A 24,247-nucleotide genomic window follows, 5' to 3' on the forward strand; every position below is an offset into this window, starting at 1 on the left:
AATGGTTCCCCAGTCGCTTTTACTCGGAACTTGAGAGTTCCCTCATTTGGGCTAGATGATATAAAATCAGACAAGTGTCCATGGTTACCGTGGGCAGCGTGGTGACTGGTCCTAAAATTCAGCATGTGCCGGGACTGACGAGGGTGAGCTGACAGGACAAGGAGCCAAGGCCCTGAGGTCGCCAACTGCGATAGCTTCAATTCAGAACCTAAAATCGAGGTTTCATCTCCAACCCCTTGTTGTGGGCAAACCTTTCTGGCACAGCTGTGTAGGTGAGCGTGGGAGAGGGTGTGGGTGTAGATGGCACACCAGAGACGGGGACAGCACCCTGGAGTAGCCTGGAAGCAGCTGCCCCCAGCCTGCTGAGTCCTCCCTGTTTTATGGCCGAGACCTGAGATGGCATGGGAGGGGGCCGAGTGCCACTTGCTTCCCACAGTGAGATTTCCGGCCCACACTGGGGAAGGGCACTCAGCTTGGGGATGGTAAGTGATGAGGCCAGTTGCCTGGTCCAGCGCGAGACATCCTAGGAGGTGTGACCTGGGACTTCTGATTAAAGCAGACCCCTGTCCGCCCCAGGTGGCCACGCCGGGTCTCTGACCACCCACACTTCATTCTGCATCTTCACTGTGTAACTCGAGGCTGCTCTTTTTCGTTAGTTGGAGGGAGCTTATCCCGGGGACAGTATGTGGCCGGAGGGCACAGCCTGTTCTGGTTTGGGAGTCTGGGATCCTGAGGCTGTGCCCCCTGCCTGTGCCCTTGAAAATGATGCATGTACAGCTGCTGGAGGCCCAGGGGTGGGGCACCGAGACTCTCCCAGGGGGCGCAGTCCTGCGGGTTAGAGGCCGTCGCCTGGACCCGCTCCACACAGGCTCGGGATGCTCCGGGCACCATCTTCCGCGTCTCTAAAAGCAAAGCCAAGAACTTTGCATTTGCAGATGTGACTTTTATTTTTAAACGCTGGGAGTGACGGTGCGTGAGCAATGACGCATCAGCTGCTAGCTAATCTGTATTGTGTAAAACACACAAACCACAGATTATTTTTAAAGAGGAAGAAAGCACAAAAACAGATACGGCCAGCTCCTCATGTCACGTGAATTGGGGGAGATGCCACCAGCGGCATTTCTGAGCAGCGGAGGGGAGGCTGGTGTGACCAGGCTAAAGGGCAGGGAATTCTGTCTGGCCATCTTCTTGGGGTTGACACCTTCCCTTGTCTCTAATTCCCAGGGCACTGATGTTCATCTGTAGCAGCATGTATTCCTTCTTTCTCTTCTCTTTGAACAAATCTGCATAATTTTTGTGTCCACGCTGAAAAGCATAGAAAAAAGCTGAATTACAGAGCTTGCGTGTTATCCCAAAGTGAACTAGCCTGGGACCCGAGCAGTAGAACCTTTCCCAGCGAAGGCCTGCGTCTCAGCACCAGGAAATACTCGGCAGACCTGGTTTACTCAAGCCCTGGACTAACAATAACCTGGCTCCTCTTATATTAAAAAAAATTGATTTTAAAATCTAGGAATAGAGCCCTGGCCAGCGTGGCTCAATGGTTAGAGTGTTGGCCCACACACTAAAGGGTCAAGGGTTCAATTCCTGGTTAAGGGCATGTACCTTGGTTGCAGGTTTGATCCCCTGCCCCTGTCAGGGTATGTATGGGAGGCAGCCAATCGATGTGTCTCTCTCACATCAATGTTTCTCTCTCTCTGTCTCTTTCTCTCTCCCCCCTCCCCCCCCATCTCTAAAAATCAATGGAAAAAATATCCTCAGATGAGGGTTAACAAACAAAAATCTAGGAATAGAAATGCTACTCCCTGGACCGCCATTGAACTAAATTGTGTTTCCATGAATGAAACCAGAGGCCTTCCCAGTTCAAGAGACGAAAAGCATCCGAGTGGGAAGGACCCCTCCTTCCCCTCCCTGGTTCAGAGGCTAGTCGGGCTGCACGTTTTCCCGGAGGCCAAGTGGGGCCCGGATGCCCTGGGCTGGAAGGGAGGCGGTGGCACAGCGCTGTTCCTCAGTCCCATGTGGGGCGCCTTGGTTTTCCAGTGTGGGCACTGTCTAGATGATAAGAATTTTCTAGAAGGGGGGAGGTGTCATTATCATTATTATTAACAGCTCATTATTCCTCCCTTTAGCAGTTTAACTTTTCTAATTATTGGCCTGGCCTTCTGAAAGGGTGAGGGTCGGGACTTGCTGAGAGATGGCAGGACATGGTATTTATAGGAATGAGGCATCCTGTCTGGGATTGATAGTGATTAATAGCAATAATGTCTGGGATTTATAAGTCCATGACTTTCTGAAACTTTCAGGGCTCCCTGGGCCAGTTTTATAGAGACTGGGATGGGGGAGAGAAGTGGGGCTCACAGCCTGCCCTTGGATGGGCCTGGGCTCAGACCCTCATTCCCCTTTCCTGGCAGGGTGATGGCATCGAGGTCTCAGCTGCTTCTTCCCTGAAATGGGAATAGCAGGCTTTTCCCATTCCCCAAGTCTCTAGGGAGGGGAGGGACACTTCCCCTGGGGCAGGGAGCTGGTGATCACAGCCATCAGAGCCCGGAGGCGGTGGTAGGTGATGGTGATCAGCTCCCTTCCTTACCAGTCCTACCGGGTTGTCATGAAGACATGCCACACTCAGCACCTGGCCTGTCGCCAGCACTTATAAATGACGGCTATTATTTATTACCTGGTGAATCGAATTCTGCCTGCTCTTGTGTAAGATGTGTGGGTATTTCCTTCTACATTCATTTCTTGCAGCTTGGAGCCCAGTTCTGGAAAGAAACACTTACTCTGAGGGAGTCATTCATTCCCTGCCCATTCTGGTGTTCTGGACAGACACTTTCTTGCCCTTCAGAACCTGTTGGGAGGTTGACCCCAAGGGTGTTTAATTTGTGCCTTTGTTGTTTTTTGTCACCAAATCGCCCAGGCTCACTTCATGCCTGAGGCTGCCATGGCAGAGACTTGCTGGAGTTTTCTACAGGTTGTCGCTGCGTCAGCTGGCTGTTACTGTGTGACCAGATTTCTGGAGTCCTGTAGCCCCGGGCGCAAGGGCCTGAGTGTGTCCCAGAATCACCTGGCCAGACATGTGGGAGTCTCCAGGTAATTCCTATGGAAGAGTTAGTAATGACATAGAGAGCAGGGGAGACACCTGCAGACACCACCCACTGGAATGGGACAGAGCAGCCTCCTGTCTCTCCTCATACAATGTTCTGAGAAGATACAACCTCACTCCTGTGGTATTTTTGCCAAAAAAGCATAATCTGAATTCTATTGTTGTTGTTTTGTTAATCCTCACCTGAGGATATTTTTCCATTGATTTTAGAGAGAGTAGAAGGGAGGGAGGGAGGGAGGGAGGGAGAGAAAGAGAGAGAAACATGGACGTGAGAGAGACACATCTATTGGTTGCCTTCCACAGGTTCGAACCCTGGCCCCTGTTGGGGTATGTGTGGAGGCAGCCAATAGATGTGTCTCTCTCACTTCGATGTTTCTCTCTCTCTCTCTTTCCCTCCTTCCCTCCCTCCCACTCTCTCTAAAATCAATGGAAAAAATATCCTCAGGTGACGATTAACAACAACAAAACACACAAAAAGACAAAAAACAACAAAACTCTGGTTCTCTTTTCAACTCAGCTGAAAGGCTCAGCAGAGATGGGCTGTTGCAGAAAGACTGCATCCCCGTTGTAAAAGCTGCCTCGTGGGAGTAGCCGTAGCCGTAGAGGGAGGGGAATGTGGCAATAAAGACAGACCCTGGGCCCTCGTTGGCAGGAGCAAAAAGAAGGCAGCCCGTGGGTTTAATGAAAAGTAGGCAGTGAGCCAAAAATTGCCACTCTCTCACTTTTTTATTTGAAAGAAGTGTCATAAAAAGAATAGGTTTTACTGTGAAAATTTAAATGAGTCAGAAAAGCACAAATAATAAAGAAAAACCATGCTTAATACCATTCAGAATAACTGCTCTTAGAACCTCAGCAGGCGCACTTCCAGTCTCTCTCTTCTGTGCTCACGGATAAATGTCTGTTTTTACAAAATTGGGGTCATGCCGATGTATAGTTTCATAAACCACTCTTTTGCCTCAATAATATTTCGGTTTTTCCCCCATGTCGTGAAATGTCCTTTAGTTGTGAAATGGCTGCGTTAGATAGAGGCCTCGCAGTTAGTTCATCTAAGCCCAGCAGCTGCAACGAAGGTGATGGTGATGCTGCTGAAGAATTAGTTTTGTATAGTAGCCCCCCTTATCCATGGGCAACCTTGACCTGAAAATATTAACTGGAAAATTCCAGAAATAAGCAATTCACAAGTTTTAAATTGTAGGGTGATGGAGTCTCATGAGACCACTCTCTCTCCCCCCCAGGGCTTGAATCATCCACTTGTCCAGTGTCCCCCACACTGTACGTGCTCCCTGTTCTTTCGTCCCTTAGTAGCTGGCAACCCTTATTTTGCTTAATAATGGCCCCAAAGCCATTCACATAACTTTTATTACAGCATATTATTATAACTATTCTATTTTATTATTAGTTGTTGTTCATCTCTTGCTGTGCCTGCTTTATAAATTAAACTTTATCATAGGTATGTATGGATAGGAATAAAATGGTATGTACAGGGTTCAGCGCTGTCCACGGTTTCAGGCATCCACTGGGGCCTTGGAAAGCACCGTCTGCGGATAAGGGTGGGGCGACTGTGTAGAACTTGCTCCGTGCCAGGCGATGTTCTGAGCTTCACACGTAAACCTACAGCACTTCATCATCACACAGCCCTGTGAGGTAGATGCTGTAGCTCTTCCCACGAAATCCTTGTTGCTTGACATCTAGGCTTTTCCTTTAAAAATACATGTTTTATACAACTCTGTGATAAGCATCACCTTCAAGCACACGCGCTTTGCTTCAGGTTGCTGCTGGGTCACAGGGGCTGCATGTTTCAGAGTCTGGCTGCATGTCCCTCATCCTAGAGAGTGAGTCTCCCCTCCCTGTCCCTTCCCTCTTGTTTGGTCTGGGGGTGGCCTGAAAGATGAGAGAGGGCGACTCTTGGGTGTCTGCTGAGCGTCACAGCCTGTGACCGTGGGGTCTGGAGAGGGAACAAGTCTTTGGTCCCAATCTCCCAGGCCACTTGTTGGCCTTTTGTTGCTTTGTAGTGTCTTCCCCCTGAGGTACTGGCCTTGACACACAGAGCTCCTGTGGGGTTCAGGGCTGTCTGGCCATCTGGTGTTTGCAGCTGCCCCAGGACACACTGGGAAGGAAACCTGGGGGTCCCAAGCCTGGCACACAATGAGGCCCCCTGGGCTGCAGAGGCTGGGGCTGCCTCTTGCCCAGGTGTGCCTCCCCCTCCCCTCTGTGGAGTTCCTGACGAGGCTGGAAATTACTGTGCAACAGTAGTTTTTAAAAACGTGTCTTGGGGCAGTGCAGCGAATGTTGATTACTTCCTGGGTGCTAGACACTCTGCTAGACACTGCGGGGTAGGGACAAATAATCTGTGGGTTGTGCCTTCTAGGAACTCTGGGAAGCCCGTCCTGTCCTGGTTCTAAGACAGGTAAAAGGTTAGGAGGCAGTGGTCCAAGTTCATCTCTTCTCTTCTGTGGCTATATACGCAGGTCATCCTGGAGCCCTGGCCCTCGGGACAGAGCAGGGTGAGCGGGAGGCAGGAGGGCTGGCCACCGACTGCAATAGACAAAGGTCATGTTTCATCGGGGACAGAGTCCCAGAGGTGGCAGTGGTGTGAGACTTCTGTCACTCACTCCCTTCTGTACAACTGTGATTTTCTTTGTTGTTTTATTAATCCCCACCCAAGGATATTTTTCCCATTGATTTTTAGAGAGAATGGAAGGGTGGAGTGGGGAGAGAGAAGCATTGATGTGAGAGAGACACATCAACTGGTGGTCTCCTGCACCCACCCTGATGGGGGCCAGGGATCAAACCTGCAACCCAGTTACTTGCCCTTGACCCAGAATTGAACCTGTGACCTTTCGGTGCTTGGGCCGATGCTCTAACCTCTGACCCACACCAGCTAGGGCTGTACTACTGTGATTTTTCTTTTTACAACGAGAATGCAGCCTTGTGTTATTTGTATAAGTGAAACAATTTAGAAGATAAGCTATAGATAAAAATAGTCTTTGACTCTAGACTCTCCCAAGACTCCCCCACTTTGAAACTGTCTCATGTCTAAGTCGCTGTTGCTGGTGGCTTTACGAAGGGGAGAACACACTCCGCATTTCACACGGGAGAGGAGGAGTGACCACAGGGTACTCCGGGCCCCTCTGGAGCTTTGCAGAGGACTTCACATTTCATTGCCCACAGGGTCCTCGATTCTCAGCCCCAGTGTGGTGCGGGGAAGGGTGAAAGCGCTTGTCTACAGTGGGATTTAGGAAACTGAGCTGCAGATGGACAGCATAGAATGTGATTCTCTCCCCCGAATGAAGTGATGTTAGGTTTTGAATTATGTATTTAACTTCTGAAAATGGGAACAAGTTCCCAGTATGAGCAGGTTGTTTTGTTGGGACTGGGGAGTGAGTTGCAGAGACACCAGCTCTCTGACTGTTTAACATAAAGTTCAGTGCGTCCGCGAAGTGGTGTTTTCTGCAAAGAGTGGCCAGGGTAGCAAAGAGTGGCAAAGACAAAACCCCATAGAAACTCTCTCGGACACTGGGGTAATGGGGCCACTGACCTAAATAGGGCAGGAATCTGCCAGTACAATGAGCTCATGTTGCCAGGACGGGCTGAATTGAGGCCACTGCACCCAGTATTTACACGCTGGCTCTGTGTGCATTCAGGCCCAGACGACAAGCAGGCCGCTGTCCCAAGACAGCCAGATCACTCCCACCCGCCCACAGATGGTTTCCTGGCACCAGGAGCCTGCCAGGCTGGGTGGTAATGGGGCTAAATCCCTGGACAGAGACACTGACAAAGGAATAAATAGGATTTCATCGGAAGAATCCCAAGACAGGGAAAGAACCCAAGTGTCCTTTGATGGGTGATTGGGTAAAGAAGGTGTGGCACATGTACAGGATGGAATACGCTCAGCCATAAAAGAGATGAGATTCTGCCGTTTGCGACAGCACCGGTGGATCTTGAGAGTATCGAGCTAAGCGAAATGAGTCAGATGGAAAGTCAAGAACCGTACAGTTTCACTCATAGGTGGGATATAAGCAGAAAGCGACAAATGAAAGAACAAAACAAACTCGTAGACACAGACAACAGAATGGTGGTTACCAGAGAGAAGAGGGTGGGGGAGCAGACGAGGGAAAGGGGGTCAAATATACGGTGACAGAAGGAGCCTGGACGCTGGGTGGTGAGCACACGGTGCAGTATAGATGATGTGTCATAGAAACGTACACTTGACACCTATATAATTATTAACAAGTGGGACTCCAATACATTTAATTTAAAAAAAGAAAAAAAGAATCCCAAGAAATAAGTGGACCTCGGGCTGCAGGGGTGAGAGGGAGCAGTTCTAGAATGTCACTAATTGAAGTACAACGTCCAGTTTTAAATCTTGGGATGGAACAGTTTAAAAAGGTACGACGAAACAGTGGCATTCATTTTAATACTGTTTACTTAACCCAGGATATCCAGAATAAGAAGATCCCACATTTATGCGTATCAGCAGTACAGAAATTACCAATGAAATGCTTTACGTTCTTTTTGCGTGTTCTTTGAAATCCAGGGTGCGTTTTCCCCTTCACGGCACATCTCAGTGTGAACCCAGCACATGGCAAGGCTGCGCAGCCACGAGGGCAGATCTAGAAGCCGAATCCCTCAGCATCTTATAGAGTCAGCTGGGGATGCTGCGAGGGTGCTGTCTGGGCCCATGGGATCACTGCAGGGTCCTTAGAGCATTCTTCTGCTATTAAAAAAAAAAGCTTTAAACCTTAACAAGTTATAGATAGTAGTTCTTCACGTTTTCATAGGGCTTTTCCACTGCAGGATACTTTTAGTATGTTCTTCGCACCTAAAACTCTGCGAGGGAGGCAGGCTGGCACCGTTCCTTCAGTTGATGTTTATTGAGGGTCTGCTGGGTGCCACATCTTGACGCACATACAGTTCCTGGAGCTCAGAGTCCAGGGAGGAGAAAGCAAGTCACATGTCATTGTGGTCAGACCATAATATGAGCAGGGGCTCCAGACACATGTGAGAAATGCCTTCATTCTGCCCGAGGTGTCAGGGGAATCTTCAGAGGAGGGATCTTTGAGGGGAAAGATGCCGAATGAGGGGCCTTTGCTAGGAAGATAAACTGGGAGAAACGGGTGAAGGGGAGGCGCATTCCGAACACGACCCATTGGGGTAAGAACTCTGAACCTGGTATGTCCGTTTCACAGCGCAGCCGGCTTAGGCCACCTGCTTGGCCTTCTAGAGGTTTATGGGAGAGGGGTCTGGAGCCCAGAAGGTCGGGTTGGCCTTGCTGGAGCAGCTCTTCATCTGGAAAAAGAGGTTCCCGGCCAGATGTTTGGAAGGGAGAGGGTGGTGGGAGGGGCCCTACTCTGAAGCTGGATGATCCGGTGACCTCAGATCCAGGTCCTTTCCTGTGACCACCAGTTTTTTTGTTTGTTTTTGTTTTTGTTAATCTTCTCCCAAGGATATTTTTTTCATTGATTTTTAGAGAGACAGGAAGGGGGGGCACGGAGAGAGATGTAAGAGAGACACATAGATTGGTTGCCTCCCACATACCCCCGGACTGGGGCTGGGACTGAACCTGCAACCCAGATATATGCCCCTTACCAGGAATTGAACCCACAACCCTTTAATGTGTGGGCCAGTGCTCTAACCACTGAACAACACCTACCAGGGCATGACTACCAGTTTCTGTTTTGAGATCTGAAATAAGAGTATTCTGCCTTCAGTTCTATGTTGTCCCTACACGAAGGTTCCGTAGCGCTCTGTGCTGTAGGTCCCATTGGCAGTGTCTCTGTTGTAGTCATCAGGGGGCCTGGGGGTAGGAATCACCGCTCCCGATGTTTCCAGCCACCCGTCCGGAACTGACTGCCCCTCTGAAATCCTGGTGCAGGACTTGAACCCACTCAGAGAGCTTCTTGCCTTTTGTCCACACCAGGCCCTGGGCCACTACTGGGGCAGGTCAGGGACAGGGCCACGCGCCCTCCAGGAATGGCGAGTCTGCTCTCACTCAGCAGCTTTTATTTTTATCTCATCTGCGTGTTCCTCTTTTCAGAGTGTGAATCCTAGTGACCCGAATGAGCTGTCGGCCTGGGCCCGGGCCAGCAGGACTAGGTTACTCCAGTTCAGAGATGCCTGGGGCTGGGGTGGCATTGACCGGGGTTCCCTTTGTGACTGGATGGGGGTGGGTGAGGCATGCTCACCCTGGCCAGAGGTAAAAGCGTCCCACAAGACAGGCAGGTTCTCAGACTGGGGAAACATTATGCCCCAAGTAGACTGGGGCCTGTATCACCCCTCTCCCTCATCCCCTTCCTAGCAGCCCTTTTAAAAGAACAGGAAAAGTTTGCAGAATTTGGATGTTAATATTTAGAGGCACAAAGTGCAGTGTGTGAGCCTCTCAGAGTTTGGCCGTGGATAGATTTCAGGCCCACTGGCTTTGCTGTTCACTCCTGTTGGCTCTGCTGAGATTTTATCTGTGCTGATGAATCAACAGCAGGGTTTCACATGCAGAGGCTGGGCCTCGGGGGGTGCTCTTTCCCTGGGATTGAGTGGTCAGTGGCGGCTGCCCCAGGCTCTAATCTAGGGAGATGATAGGGTAGAGTTTTAGAAATAGGAAGGCAGACGACCTGCCCTACCCTTCTGTCGGCTGATGCCCGAAACTCATTGAGTCAGAGGGAAGAAAAGCAGTATTTGTGGGCGCCCCACACTGTATCAGGGCCAGTGTTAAGCACGTTTCCTATGTGGACCCAGGAGTTTCACACGTGGTTGTGTGAGTTTATCCTTAGAAGCATTTCCTTTCCCTTGGGAAGTGGTTCTCTAAGTGTGGTCCTCGGACCAGCACCATCACCTGGACACGTATTAGAATGCAGAGTCTCGGACCCCACCCACAGTCTCCAGAATGAGGATCTGAGGAGGGTCCCAGCTCTGTTTTTACAAGCCCTCCAGGGAACACTGATGCCCTTGAATGCTGGGGAACCCCTCTCCGAGAAGTGAAGGTCACAGACCTGGAGCTCCTGCACCTAGCTCAGGCATATGACTGGGCAAATTGGGCAACCACTCTGTCCTCAGTATGCCCATCTGTAGAGTGGGAGTACTAACAGTACATACTGCATGCGGCCGTGTGGGTTACATTAGTGTATGTTAAAACCAAGAGGTGCATCCTAAGTGTTTGCTCTGACTTGCTTAAAGTCAACCGGCTTTGATCCCAGGTCTGTTTGACCTCAAGGCCATTTCCTCATTTTGTTGTGCAGTTGTCCCTTAGAAATCTAATTCATTTCCTTGTTATACCATCTCATTCTGCAAGAATGGAGGCTGCTTCCTAGGTACAGGCTAGCAACGAGGTTCCTTCCTCTTCGCCAGCTCTGGTTCCTTCGCAGGAGCTGAACTGCTCGGAGCTGGAGAGGGATCTTAAGGCCAACTCTGGGCTGGGCACTTGCGTGCCATTATTGATTAGAGATGTCCGTCCAGGTGCTCAGTGGGTTCTTTCCTCACGTTGGGGTGGTTGTCAGGCAACTCAGTGTGAATTTCTGATCCTTTCCTGTCACTAGGTTTAACAGGAGCTTGAGTCACCACTGAATGTTGTGTGGGCTGCGTGTATAGGGCAGATTAGTGGGAGGCTGCGTGTGGTTTGTGGGCCAAGGTTGGTCCAGGAAGTAACGTGCTTCTTGGCCTGATGCCGTTTCTCCTGGACTTGGGGTGGTTGTGGCCACAGGAAAGGGCCTGTTGAGGACCTGGATGTTCTGAACCCTGGTCACAGAGCTTCCCATTTCATCACGACTAATAGGAGCTTGTAGCCCCACTTGCAGGTGTCAGCAGGGTTGGTTCCTCTGGGGCCTCTTTCCTTGGTTTGTAGACAACCGTCTTCCCATGTCTTCATGTGGTCTTCTGTCTATGCACATCTGTGTCTTCATCTCTTCTTACAAGGACGCCCGCCATTGGCTTAGGCCCACTCCAGTGGACCTGTCCATCTCAATTACAGTCACACTCGGAGGTACTGGGGTTAAGATTTCCACATATGGGATTTAAGGGGGACACACAATTCTGAGGTTCAGGAGAAGAGCTTCAAGGAGGCAGAAGGTACCAGCACTGGTTTTAATGGTTGGAGGTTGAGAAGATAGGCTCTGGAAGGATCAATGGAGAGAGCAGTTTTGGCAGGGGGCCTGGGGAGAGGGAATGTAGTCAGTCTTTCAAGAGTAGACTTGGGCCTTTTGGTCCTGGAAAAGAGCAGAAGCTCTGCTGAGTGGGAGGGACAAGCAAAGAGCATGAGAGAAGCATCTAAGGAGATTGGACATCATAGCTCAAAGTCAGCTGGGTTGAGGACTTTCAGTTTGTGACATTTTATCTTTTTAAACAGTTTCCACAGGAGATAGATGTCCTGTTTGAGAAGTGCACGTTGTACTTCCCACCTGGCACCATCACTAAGCCCCTGGGCGTCTCCCCACAGAGCCCTCCTCATCAGGTCTCCTCAAGGAATTCTTCGATCTGTTTCATGTAAAGGTGGCTGTGTCTTAGTCTTCATGAGTGGCGATCTTAGCTGTCATACCCTAAATCAGTTGTCTCAAAGTATGGTTCCCGGGCTGGCCACATCTGCCGTCCTGGGAACTTGTTAGAAATGCCAGTTCTCCAGCCCCATCGCAGACCTACTTTGGGAGAAAACTCCGGGGTGGGCCCAGCAATGCGTTTTAACAGCATTCCATGTGATGCTTCCTGAAGCCCCAGAGCCACTGTCCTTAATCCAAAACCACAGGCAGATGGTTGTTGAAAATTAACAGAAGAGCCTCCAAGCAGCCATGTCTGTTCCCCTCCCGCCCGATTCCTGGAGGAGCCTTTGAAGTTGTCAGCTGGAACCCTGAGCTTGGAGAGCTGGGCTGATAGAGCTAGAGGTCCCTGTCCTGCAGGGGCATCTTTCAAATTACAGGGTCAACAGTTTCTGCTGGGATCCCAGGCAGCTTTCCCCGCCTGACTCAGCACACGAGGCTCCAAGCCAGCTGGGGGGGGGGGGGGGGGGGGAAGGGAAGGGAGCCTCCTGGGCCTCCCTGGATTTGGCGTCTTAAGTTGAAGACAGTGAAGGACTGGAGGGGCCTGACTTGCAGGCTGGGGGATAAGCTTTCACACACAGCAGCTGGAATTCATAGCGGTGGCATCAGGGGACCTCTAGCTTTGAAGACCGGGGGAGATGTGGCTGCTTAACACAAAGCAGCCACGGCCCCCCAGCCGCTGTCTGGGTCACTGAGCCCCCTGTGCTCCTTGGGGCGCCCTGGAGATCAAAGCTTGGCTATGGTGGCTGTGGCTGGTACTTGTAAGGGGCTTGGCCTCTGAGCTGCAGCTCACAGCAGCCAGCATTCATTGCTGGAGAGGTCGAGTGGGTTTTCTCCCCTTAGTAATCAGAGGGACAGACATCCAGAGACCAGCCAGATCCCCACACATCTGAAGCTGACTCCAGAAGCCTGAGGGTGAAATCTCACAGGTAACCAAGGCTCTTGGCACAGAGTAGGTGCCCATTTGTCCCTGTAGTGGGATCCTTGCTCACCTTCTGAGAGCCCATAATCACAGTGCTAGAGGCCCTGCTGCCCGGGGTCTGTGTTCCAGTCTGTGCTGTGCTGTTGAGCAGGGTAGATCCAGACGTGGGTGGCTGTGGCCACAGGAAAGTTCTGGTTGAGGATCTGAACGTTCTGTTCTTGGGACCCGGGACTGGCACTGTCCCCTAATGCTGTGGCTGTTCCTGGTGGGAGGACAGAGTAGGTAACTACCTGCAGTGTCAGTTCTTCTACCCTGGTGGAAAACCTCTGGGCTCCCCTGCAGACGGTAGACCAGCGTCCGATCTAACTCAATTCCTTTGCATTTCATATACCTGCATAGGTGAACCTTCCATGCTGCCCAAATCACAGGAAAGATGGAAACCCTTGGTTCTGGTTCTGGTTGACCCACATGATTTTGAGCCAGTTAGTAAAACTTCCCAGACACTCTTGTTTTTTCTGTTTTTAAGTTTTCTTTCCAGTGAGTAGGCTTTAATCATACTTCTTCCAGGTGGTGGCCCTACACAAAACTTCTTGGGCAAAATATTGATAGTTGTTATTTATCAAGACTATTCGGGAATCTAAAATTCCCACACATACTGCTCTAGTGTCTCCAGAGAACCATAACCCATAAACACAGACAATAGTGTGGAGAAGGCCTGGGGGAGGGGGGGGATGCAGGGGGGAAGGAATCAATAGGGGGAAAAAACTTTCAACAATAAAAATAAATTAAAAAAAAAAAGGAAAGGCATGTGTGCATGGTTGCAGAATTTCAGCTGCGTTGTAGAGGTCCCATTGGTCAAGTGCTTCACCTCAGGCCGCGCAGCTCCCAGGTTGCCAGGGTGACTCGGGTGCTGGGAGCAGTGTCCTTGCACCCCTTCCCTCCCCATCACTCACCTGCTCTGATGAAAGAATTGAAATTGGCTAATAAAAGTCCATTTTCTCTATGGTCAAGTACATGTAAATTTAAACAGCATAATAACACCATTCCCACCCTTTGGGGTAGGGGGATTTACAAAAATCATACAGGGCAAAGGAGTGGGTCACACAGTGGCTGGTGGAAGTCTACATCTGCAAAAGTTCCTTAAAATCTTCAAAGTGCATATAGCCCTAGGTTTCCTGGAACCTACACTTCCTGGAAATGTATTGTTTGAAATAGCTAAAGGTATTGGAAAAGTAGTATATGCACTTTTTCACCAAAGTGGTAACTAGAACACTGAAAAATTTCAAACTGCCTTGATGTCCATCAAAGATTACTCTAGCATGTCGCTATATTTATATTTACATATATCTCCATTAAAATTACATAAAAAATACTTAATGACACAGAATCGTGTCAATTAATAATTACAGTAATTTATAATTTAATGACAATTCAAAAATAATAGAAACAGCATATACAGTATGATTTTCAATTTTATAAAGTGGTTATCTTTATTTTTATAAAGTCTAAAAGGGTATGCATCAACATGTTAATGGTGTTAACGGTAGCAAGAGTGCAGCTGTTTCCTTCATTTTTTTGTGTGTGTGAGTATGTGTGTGTGTTCTAAATTTTCGGTAATAATGTGTGCTCTGTAAAGAACTTCTTTTTAAAAAGTAAAGGAGAGATTCCTGTGAAATATGCTCCCATCCTTGCTGCTTTAAACAACTCCCTGCCCAGAGAACAGTACTGGCTGGTCTGCATTGCGAGATGAATGCTTGCCTTCTGCTGATTAATGAGGCCACTGCCTCTGACAAAGCCCAGAGGTGAAGCCCAGAAGAGAAGCCTTGCTAAGAGGCGAAAGGTCAGCTCGAAGCCAGATGAGGAATTTGGGCTGAGCGCTGAGTTGGAACCGCAGACCATGAATTGTCTTTCTAATTTCCAGTATGATCTGAAAGCAGATGTTTTTTCCCCTCTCACATGTTCAATTAATCACTCTTGCTCTGCCCCAGAAAAATAAAATAAGTGACTGAGTTCTTAAGACGGTGGCGATGGGTAGCTGAAAGCAGCAGGCATGAGCCTTGCTGGGCTTATGTGACACTAGTTGTTACAGAAAGTTGGGTGATGGGCGGAAGGGGCCAAAAGCAGGGCCACATCTCATGGATCTTGTGTAAAGCTGAGTTTTAGAAATATTCATTTCATGGTGGCTTGACAGGCTTAGGAAACGTGAGAGGGTGGGAGAGGAGGAGAGGTGACCAGGAGGAGGGGAGTGGTGATTCCATCCAGCTACAGTGAGTGAAAGCTTCAGGGGGGCTGAGAGAAAGCCCTGGGGGCGAGGCATTAATGGGGGTGCGGGGGAGATTTTAAGTGGAGCTGAGGGTGAGTTTCACGTTGAGGTTGGGAATCTGCACGTTGTGTTCAGATGAAAATCAGAGGCCAGCCTTTGTGTGAAGTATCAGAAGCCAAGTCACTGGCCGCAGCTTACCCTGATGTGCATTGCTTTGTTCATCGCCCCGTCCCAGGTACCAGAACTACACCTGGCACGTAGTGGGTGCTCAGTGAATATTTGAATAAAAAGCGGCGAGTGCTTTGAAACCACACAGACCTATGCTCAGTGCCTGGCCCTGGGGGGACCCCACACAAGCCATGGAATCTCTCTGGAGCTGTAAAATAGGAGTCGGAATCCGGGCCTCTTCAGTTGAGGGTGAACTATCCCAAAGGTGGGAGTAGGAAAGACTAATACTGTAGCACCCAGACCATGCAACCAGTCCCCGAATGCTTGGTAGCTGGAATCGGAATCTATGGGGAATGTGTAGTTTGTCACAGCTCTGTGTCCTCCAGGGGAAACTGAGGCATGGGAGAAGTAGCATGGGACAAGCTCAGTGGAGGACGGGGCATCTGGAGACAGCTTTGCTAACGGCACCTCCTCGCCTTGGTCAGCTCTACCTGCGTTTCCTTCTGCTCCTGCCTTTCCTCCTGAGCTTCCCAGGAATAAACTCGCCAGTGTGCCGTGGTTTTATCTCCTGCTGCAGAACAATGCCATTGACTTTCTCATGGGCTTCCCTGTGGGGCTCAGACCCTGGAGGAAGTTGGATGTTTCAGTCTTTTCAGAAGTGGCACCAAGTAGGGAGTTTGCTGCTGACAAAGGAAGCACGGTGTGGAAAGTGTTTTCTGGTCTCCAGTCAGGAGCCCACTGGCAGCTTCCTACACGGGGTCTGACCATCTTCAGGTGTTTTCTGTTAAGGCTAGGCTTTGTCGCCTCTGGCTGTTCCCATGGTTTGTGCTTGAAGAGATTTCCAGAAGGTGCTGTCCTGGGTCCACACAGTGGGCCTCCCTGGGAGCCGGTTCTGGGGCGCCTGCCAGGGACTCTGGAGCTTGGAGGCCCGAAGCTGTGGGGCCTCGAGAAGCAACACCTGACTCAGGTGGATTCGCTCTTGGGTACTTTTCCCACGGGGACAGTGAAGAGCCCTGCAGGGTGAGGAGGAGCCACTCTTTGCATTTGCTGAACAAGCCAGTTGCTGCAAACAGGAGCTCACCCTGCCTGTCTGCCTCGCACACCTGCATGTGTCAGCTTAGAAGCCACTGTCTGGGGAGCCTCTCAACTTCGTGTAAAAGCTGACGGCATCCTGTGTCTGCTCCTGGGAGTGCCCATCACCTGGCTGATGCACTTACTTACCTGGCTCCTTTGTTAGACTCAGGTTTGCAGGCTGAGACTGGGTTTGCATGTCACTGAATCCCCATTGCCCAGTGGTGCCTGGTACATAATGCATAACCCTTAAATATTTCATCCATGCTGTGAACGAATGGCTCCATATTGCATTGTTTGCGCATTTATTGAGAACTCTCATACCATGCACTAAACTGTGTCACTTAATAAATGCAGTGGAAACCCAAAAGTGTCAGAAAAAGGGGGCTAGAGAGAAATCTTGACTCTGGTGCCCTTGTGGGTTATAACCTGTCCTAAAAGTGCGAGTGTGTATAGTTGGGAGTCTACCCTGTAAATGAGTTTGTAGTGCCCATAGTTACCTCTTATGTGCGTTGTCAGGGCCAGTGAGCTTCATTCATTCCGCACGCAGCCCGAAGCCTCTCTTTGCCTTCTGACCCTCCAACTTTGCGGCCTCTCCTCCCTGCCATCGGTGTGTGCCTGGCACACTCCCCTCACCACTTCTAATTCTGCTGTAGACCTCACTGTGGAGATGCCGACCCACCAAGTAAGACCTCTGCCCTCTAACACCTTACCTCCTGTGGCTTGTCTAGCAAACTTGACTGCACACATCTTAGGTCTTTCTAAGTGCTGCATGCCTTGACTTCAGGATTCTCCCTCAAAGGTGCCACTTTTCTAAATAAATCACTGTTTTTGTGCGACCTGCCTCTCTTCTCAAAGTCAAGTGCCAAAGAAGAAACCACAGGCCATTGTAGCGCCCATCTGATGGAGCTCTGTGTTTTCCCAGCGTGCTGGCTAAGCCCCGGCTGCCCGGCAGACATGCCCTGTGTAGCCCAGCTCTGCTGGTCCATGTGGGCACCAGGAGAGGCTCAGGGCGACACACCTCCCTGGGCTTGTGCCCAAGCAGCATCCTAGCCCCTGGGAGCCCTGTGAGAGCCAGGACAATATTGTGTTCATCCTGGTCACCCTGCTGCCTAGCACAGCTTGTGACATAGAGAAGGGACTCAGTGTGTGTTTGTGGAATTCGCAAAAGGATGGAAGGAGGGAAGGAAATGGGGAGAAAGGGGGAAGGAAGGGAGCGCAGGAGGAGCAGGACTGAAAATGAGAGATGAGATTCCCTTCCAGGGTGGGAGGCAGGCTTTACTGAAAGGGTCTGTTGCTCCTCGGTATGTGCGATTCCCGCCCAGGGAGTATCCCATGAGATAGGAGAATCCGATACTGAAATATGAAATTAATACTCTTCATGTTGAGAGCTTCCAATAAGGTGAGAAAGAACATGAGGAGGGTTATGTAACAGGAAACACCTCGGACTCACCTTAGGATGAGAGCTGTAAGGGGGAAGCGCAGCTTTCTGCGAGATCCAGGGTCCTGAGCAGCTGCGGCTGCTTCGTGTGGACAGGCGCTGTTTTCCCTTTGAAACTCAGACCGTATGGATTCGCGTGTCTCTCATCTTCTCTCCATCTTTTCTCTCCTGCCCCTAAAATGGTCTCGTCTGTGTTACTGGGGTTTAGCAGTGTAAAAACGTTTTTGTTGGTTTTTCTCCTGTGCCTCTCCCACATTAACACTGTTCGGCGTTGGTTCTAGAGCAGATGTTAAATCAGTTTAATCTCACATGCAGAACATTGACTGGCTGTGGCTCACTGGAGGGTTAAGAAGGATTCTGAAGCTGTATCTATGTTAAAAGGGGGCCATTGTCATGGAAAGAGGTGGAGAGGGTTGGGGAGTAGCAATGTGCGTGCCACGCGTTTGCCATCCCCGGTCAGGGGAAAGCACATGATGAGAGTGGGAAGTGGCATCCTTCAGGTTTTGATCTGAATGAGAGTCAACCGAAGTTGTTTTAATATTTCATTCGGAGCCTAAGACGATTGGTTTTCAGCTTACGTTCTGCAGTGGTTTGAATGCAGTGTCTTTGCAAACGGAGAGAGAGAGTTGACTTGCATAACAGTGTTTAAACCTTTCCTCTAACCTTTAATATCTGATATCTGATTTGTAATTGGATTTCAGGATCATGGAGAGGGGCAGGAAAAGAGACTATTTAAAAAGTCCCGGTAGGATATTTTCCATGGTTATTTCAGAAACAATTTAAGCTTGTGGAAGTTGAGCCACAATGAGAAACTCCTCAGCATGTAAATTGCTGTCCAGATTGGTAGCCTGGAATATAGACTCGTAGGCTGGGAATCAGTGTGTGCCGCGGAGAGGCCGGTCGCTGTGACTTGCCACTAGCCACGTTTAATGGCCGGCATTTGTACAAATGCACATAGCACCTGTCATAAAGGGAGAGCACACCTGGTCATCTTGTTTGAGGCATCCTTTCCCAGATGGAGAAACTGAGGCTTGGCTATTGATTTTACCATCCAAACTGCAATGGGTGAGCTAGTGACTTGGCCTATAGGCCACATAGCCGGGCGTGTCGGTCAGGAAATATTCCGAGTACTTTCCAGATGTCAGCAATAGATAATGCAGATGTAGTGGTGAGAAGACCTTTGAGCCCCCATGCTGGTTGGGAGGAAACAGGCAAAAGCACCCCAACAAGTAAATGCTTTAAGATACCAGCAAGTGCACTGGAAAAAATAAGACATGGCAACCAGGGACGCTGCTTGGAGACAGCATTTGCATTTAGACTGAGTGATGTGGTGAGTCAGAGTCGGTGTTGAAAGATCTTGGGGAAGACGTTTCCAAGCCAGAGAAACGAGAAAGCGAACATGTCTGAGAGATGAGGGAAGGCCAGTGGGATTGGAGCAGAGGAAGTGTCCTGTCCATCAGCCCTGAAATTTGCGTATTGTTGTTGGTGGGGGTGGCTTCTGTAAGCCTTTAAGACTTTCATTGCACTTCCTGCAGTTGCTCTTAAGTAAATCATTGCATTTGGTTGGCTAGTGCTCTGTGAGTTGTACAGAGAGATTACGAAGAATTCTGTAAATTAAGGTGAACCTTATCATGGGCAGAACGCCTTCTGAGGCAGGTGTGTGGTCCAGGTGGGGCCCCTTTCTGCTCCAGAGAGCCCAGGCAGGTGGGTGGGGGTTGGGGGCACAGTGACCAGCAACCATAGCAGATTAGCTGGGTAAAGGGGGAGCATGGTGACACCATCAACAGCTGGCCTACTCCTAACCAACCTCGCTGAGCTCCCCTGCTTCCTCCCGTGTGCTCATGAGTCCAGCCTTGGCTGCCTGCTCGCTGTGACCATGAACACTTCAGAAGCCACTTGTCACAAAAGGGGAACACCTCCCCGGTAAACCTGCATCCACTTCCGAATCCTCTCATCGCAGTTGCTGGCTGCGACCTGGGCTCTGGCCCCTGGACTGGAAACTGGCGGGCTGTGTCCACCACGCCCTCTCTGTCCCCATGGTGCCTTTGCCTCTGCTGGCCTGCCTGCCCCTTTTTCTCCGGCTCCCTCCCCTGGCAAAGCTTAACCAGCCCCTCCTCCAGGAAGCCTTCTCTGACCTCTGCTGGGCCGGGTTCCTCTCTGAGTCTCGGCCTGTCCCCTTGGCACACTGCACATCATATTTTGGTCTGACTGTGGCCTCCAAAGGGCCTTGAGCTCCTGGTGGGCGGGGAACATGTCAGAGTTGTAGTGGACCCCTGGCTGCCAGCACATAGTAGGGCCTGATCCATGTGCGGTACACCAGTGGACGGCTGATGCTAGCTCTTGGCTGGTTATCATCAGAGGGCTATTGGGGAAGATGACACTGAACATGGGCAACTGTTTCCTTTTCTGCATTCCTCTGAATTTATCCAGGTTCCTTATATGAAGCAGCTACCAGTTGCTTTTAGAAGTTTTTTTGTGGTGAAATATACATAACAAAATATACTCTAACTTTAACCATTTATAAGTGGCATGAAGGGCATTCACATTGTTGTGCTTCTGCCACCACCATCCATCTCCAGACCTGTGTCATCGTCCCTAACTGAAACTCTGTCCCCATTCAACACTCACTCCCCTTCCCCTCCCCCAGTGCCTGGGAACCACCATCCTACCCCCTGTCTCTGTGAATTTAACTGCTCTAGGGACCCCACAGACGTGGAATTATACAGTATTTGTCCTTTTGTGTCTCGCTCATTCCATTTCATAGTGTCCTCAAGGTCCGTCCATGTTGTAGCACATGCCCGAGTTTCCTTCTTTTTAAAGCTGAGTAATATTCCATTGTGTGTGTACCGTGAGGGACATTTTAGTTGTTTGCACCTGTTGGCTATTGTGAACAGCACTCCTACGAATTCAGGTTTGCAGATACCTGTTCGAGTCCATGTTTTCAACTCTTCTGGGTATTTGCCCAGAAGCGGAATCGCTGGGTCCTATGGTAAAATCACTTTCACAATTTAGAAGCATTTTAAATAGTCCTGAAATGGTCATTTCATTTTAAACCCAAGTTCACCTTAAGATGGGAGGTGACACAGAAATGCAGGCTGAAATCTCAGACTTTTGTCCTTGCGACTTGCGTGATGCTTGGTGACATGAAATGGTTTGTTTTCAAGTGTGGTTTTAATTTTTTCTTCCAGCATCAAGCTTCTCGCTGTGCAAGAACTCCTCGACAGAGAGGCCCTGGAAAAGGTAAGTGTTCTGTCCTACGCCCCACTCACAAACACAGAGCTGAGAGGCACACACCGGAAAAATTCAACTCCCTGCTGTGTGCTTTATTATCTGGGCTAATGGATGATAGAATTGAGGCTCACAAGGTGACTTAACGGAAATGAACTAAAGGGCAGAGGAAGGAATCAAACCCCATGGTTCCACTTGGAAAGTTAATGCTTTTCCTAATTCAGAGACGAGTTCTCAAGTTCGAGACCCTTTTTAGGCTACGTCTGAGGACTGGGAAACTCCCTCCCCACCTCAAACGGAGGTTGTCACTGTGCTCTGGAAGAGATATATGGCGTATCTCGGCTTTCTAGGTTCAAGTCAAGATACAGCTGAGATCTTTGGCTGGTTGGGGATTCAAGTTCTGTGTGGGAGGTGGGGTGGGCCCTCAAAAGCAGGCTGAGCTGGTTCCAAGGAGTCCAGGCTCCCTAGTGCCATGCATGGACCCCCCAGCTCATACCCAGCTTCTCTACTGGGGGGCTCAGGAGTCTTCCCAAGTGTGTTAGAATCTGTTAATATAAAAGAATGTTAATATAAAAGAATGTGCTTAGAGAGATAAGCACTGAAGCAATATTATGTTATTTAGAATTTAAAATGTCTGGATTCTAGTCGGACTGCTGGTTGGCACTGAGGCAATTTAAGCTTTTAAGCACCAAGCGGTGATGTGAGGGGCGAAGGGGTCTGGGCTCGGGCTGTGAATTTCACATCCCATCAGCCTCCTCTCATCACGGGTGAAACCAGGAGGGTTCTGCCCGCCCGAGCTCACGGAGGCAACACCACAGCCAAATGAGTTAGTGTAGCGGAAGGGCTTTCTAACTGCCAGCGCACTCAAGCCACATTAATTCTTAATTACTGATATTAATTCTTAATGCGCACCCAGCCGTTAAAATGCACCAGGCCCAGGAGAGCATGAAGATTCTCTGTGTGGGCTTGAAACTTTTAAAAAGTTACCTCTCCTGACACAATTCTCAGTATTCACTCCAGTTCTTCGTTTTACTTCTCAGTTCAAAAACAACATCAGCCCTGGCAGGTTTGGCTCAGTGGTTAGAGCATGGGACCTCAGACTGAAGGGTCCTGGGTTTGACTCCCGGTCAAGGGCACGTGCCTCGGTTGCAGGCTCCATCTCAGTCCAGTGCATGCGGGAGGCAACCGATTGATGTGTCTCTCTCACATCGAGGTTTCTTTCTCTCTCTCTCCCACCCCCTCCCTTCCACTCTCTCTAAAAAATCCTTAGGTGAGAATCAAAAAAACAATAAAAACACACAAAACATCAGACCAAGCCTGCCTAAGGGGTGTGCTAAGGGGTATCAGTATAATAAAAACACAGGCGCCGATATATCAGTGAGGGCTCCGACCTGGAGGGGCCGCCCCGTGCCGCCCACCTGCGGGTGCCGACTGCTGCGGGATCGGCAGAGAGCGGGGCTGCGGCGGACTGGGGCGCGCAGTGTGGCTCAGACGGCCCCCCTCCTCGCTGCGTTATTTTGGGTTGTTAACCCTCTCTGTGCTTCAGTTCCCCGGACTGTAGAGTGGAAATCTTTATACTCCCCAGGCCACAGAGGCTTCGAGAAGGTTAAGTAGCCGGTCCATGGAAAAGACTTCGCCCCGCGTCTGGCGCTGACCGCTCCCCCGGGTTCGCTGCTGCACCTGTCACTTCTCCTTCCCCCTCCGCCCCCGCTTCCTCAGCGAGCCTGGCCGTGGGTTCCCGCTGCTCCCCGTCTCCATACGTGCCCGGGAGCCAGCTTTACAAGACGGCCTCAGTAGGCACGGGGGCCAGCCGGGGGCCACAGCTTCCTTCTTCCTTCTTTCCTTTGTGCTTTAATTCAGTCACTCACTTTGCACATGCCAGGCAAGCAGCAAACACTCCAGAAAAGTCCAGAAGCAGCCCGTTGACATGTGCTTGGTAGCCAGTTGCATTTTGAACGACACATGGCATATTACCTGGCATGGTACTGTTTTTTGCACCAGTTTATAAAGAGCCCGTGACTTGCAGATTCTCATTCACGGGACATGTGAGAGAACCAGCATAAAAAACTTCCCGGTAAATCGTAGGCCTTTGACCTTTGCCGCTCGGAGCATGGTCTGCAGATAAGCAGCAATGGAAGCTGGTTAGAAATGCAGACTCTCGGGTCCCGCCCAGACCCCCGGCTCAGTCTGCATCCCAACAATACCCCAGCGATTCATGAGCACCAAAGTCCACACAGCTCTCCTGAGGGGCATCATTTATTATCATCAGTACTACTGTTGACCAGCCCATCTTCAGAGAGCACCTGAGGCGTAGCAGCTTTTTGCTTTTGTGGCCAATTAAATTCCTTTTTTTTTGCATCAAAAGAGAAGTAAACACCATCATTCTATTTGTAAGAACCCAGTTCTTATCCTTGGTTTGCCTGCCTCTTCCTTCCATTAAGAAAACATTCTTATTTAATTGACTAGGCAGAGCCAGTAAGAAAGGCCTCCATTAGACACGTATCCTGCAAACCTCAGACCTCTCTGACCGTCTCTTCAGCTGGGCTGGAAATCGCAACATGCCTCTGGGTCTGGCAGTTACTGAACTGCTGAGGTGCCACCTGGTGGAAATGGTCACGTCCAGACGGACAGTCCCACAGTGGGGACCTGCACACACCTTTCTCTTGTGAGATGGAAGTTATGGCTCATTCCCCTCACAGGTGCAATCGCAGGTTAATCTGACCAGTAAAATTTTCAAAGGATGGGAAATGTAATGGAAAAAGCTAAAAGGAGGCAGCAGTGTTTGGGGGTCCCCTAGACAGTTAGACATCTCGTGCCTTTTCTCCCCAAAGTTAGGCTTGTTGTAGTGATCCTGGAGCTTCAGTTTAAAATGACCAGCCACTTGCCTGACTTGCAGTCTCCCTGGGTTTAGGTCAAGTGAGAGCCTGTCTGTTTCTGGAATGGACTTTCCTGGCTTCCACAGCACAGGCCCAGCTGTGGGGAGGCTCTATCATAGGAGAGTGTGGTTGTCCCCCACCCCCCGTTTCAGCCTCACCTCTGTTAGGCCCTTGGGCTATGAGGACCTTTCTCGGAGGCCCGGGTCCCCTTCTTCATCCAGAGAACTGCTCTCTGTGGTCCCTGCCTGCTAACAGTCTTGGGGTTCATTTCCACAGTTGACCCTGACTGCATTGTGAAGAGGGGGAAATTCTCCTTTTCATACTCTGTTTTCTAACATTTTCTCTCCTCCTTGCTCCAGGGGTCCTCGCTGGGTTTCAGGGCCTGTGTCTCATCTGCCCTATTAATATCAACACACGCTTTCTGGGGAGAGCTAAATGGTGACCCCCCCCCCCCCATAGATCAGTAGGGTTCCAGTTTTTACTTCTTCAAATGTTCTTTGTCTTAATTCGGGTACAATAGATTTGGGGACACTTGGGATGTCAGGTCTCTGAATTTCTCTTCTCCATTAACACTACATAAAGCTATTTCCTAGACAAGTGGCAGTGATTTGTCATTTATTTTAAAAATAAGCTATAAAACCTACAGCTAATACTCTTAAATT

The 24,247-nt window shown here is 49.9% G+C and overlaps 1 protein-coding gene across 1 annotated transcript in view; it reads left to right on the forward strand.

Annotated features, from left to right (window-relative positions):
- Positions 1-24,247, forward strand: part of EEPD1 (endonuclease/exonuclease/phosphatase family domain containing 1) — a 72,811-nt gene that overhangs the window by 24,341 nt on the left and 24,223 nt on the right. The window contains exon 2 of the mRNA XM_016222325.2: positions 20,670-20,721. Coding sequence (XP_016077811.2) covers positions 20,670-20,721 — 52 coding nt within the window. The remainder of the gene's footprint in view (positions 1-20,669; positions 20,722-24,247) is intronic.

The sequence above is a fragment of the Miniopterus natalensis genome, chromosome 10 (genome assembly GCF_054644295.1).
Source record: "Miniopterus natalensis isolate mMinNat1 chromosome 10, mMinNat1.hap1, whole genome shotgun sequence".
In the NCBI taxonomy this organism is placed as follows: domain Eukaryota; kingdom Metazoa; phylum Chordata; class Mammalia; order Chiroptera; family Miniopteridae; genus Miniopterus; species Miniopterus natalensis.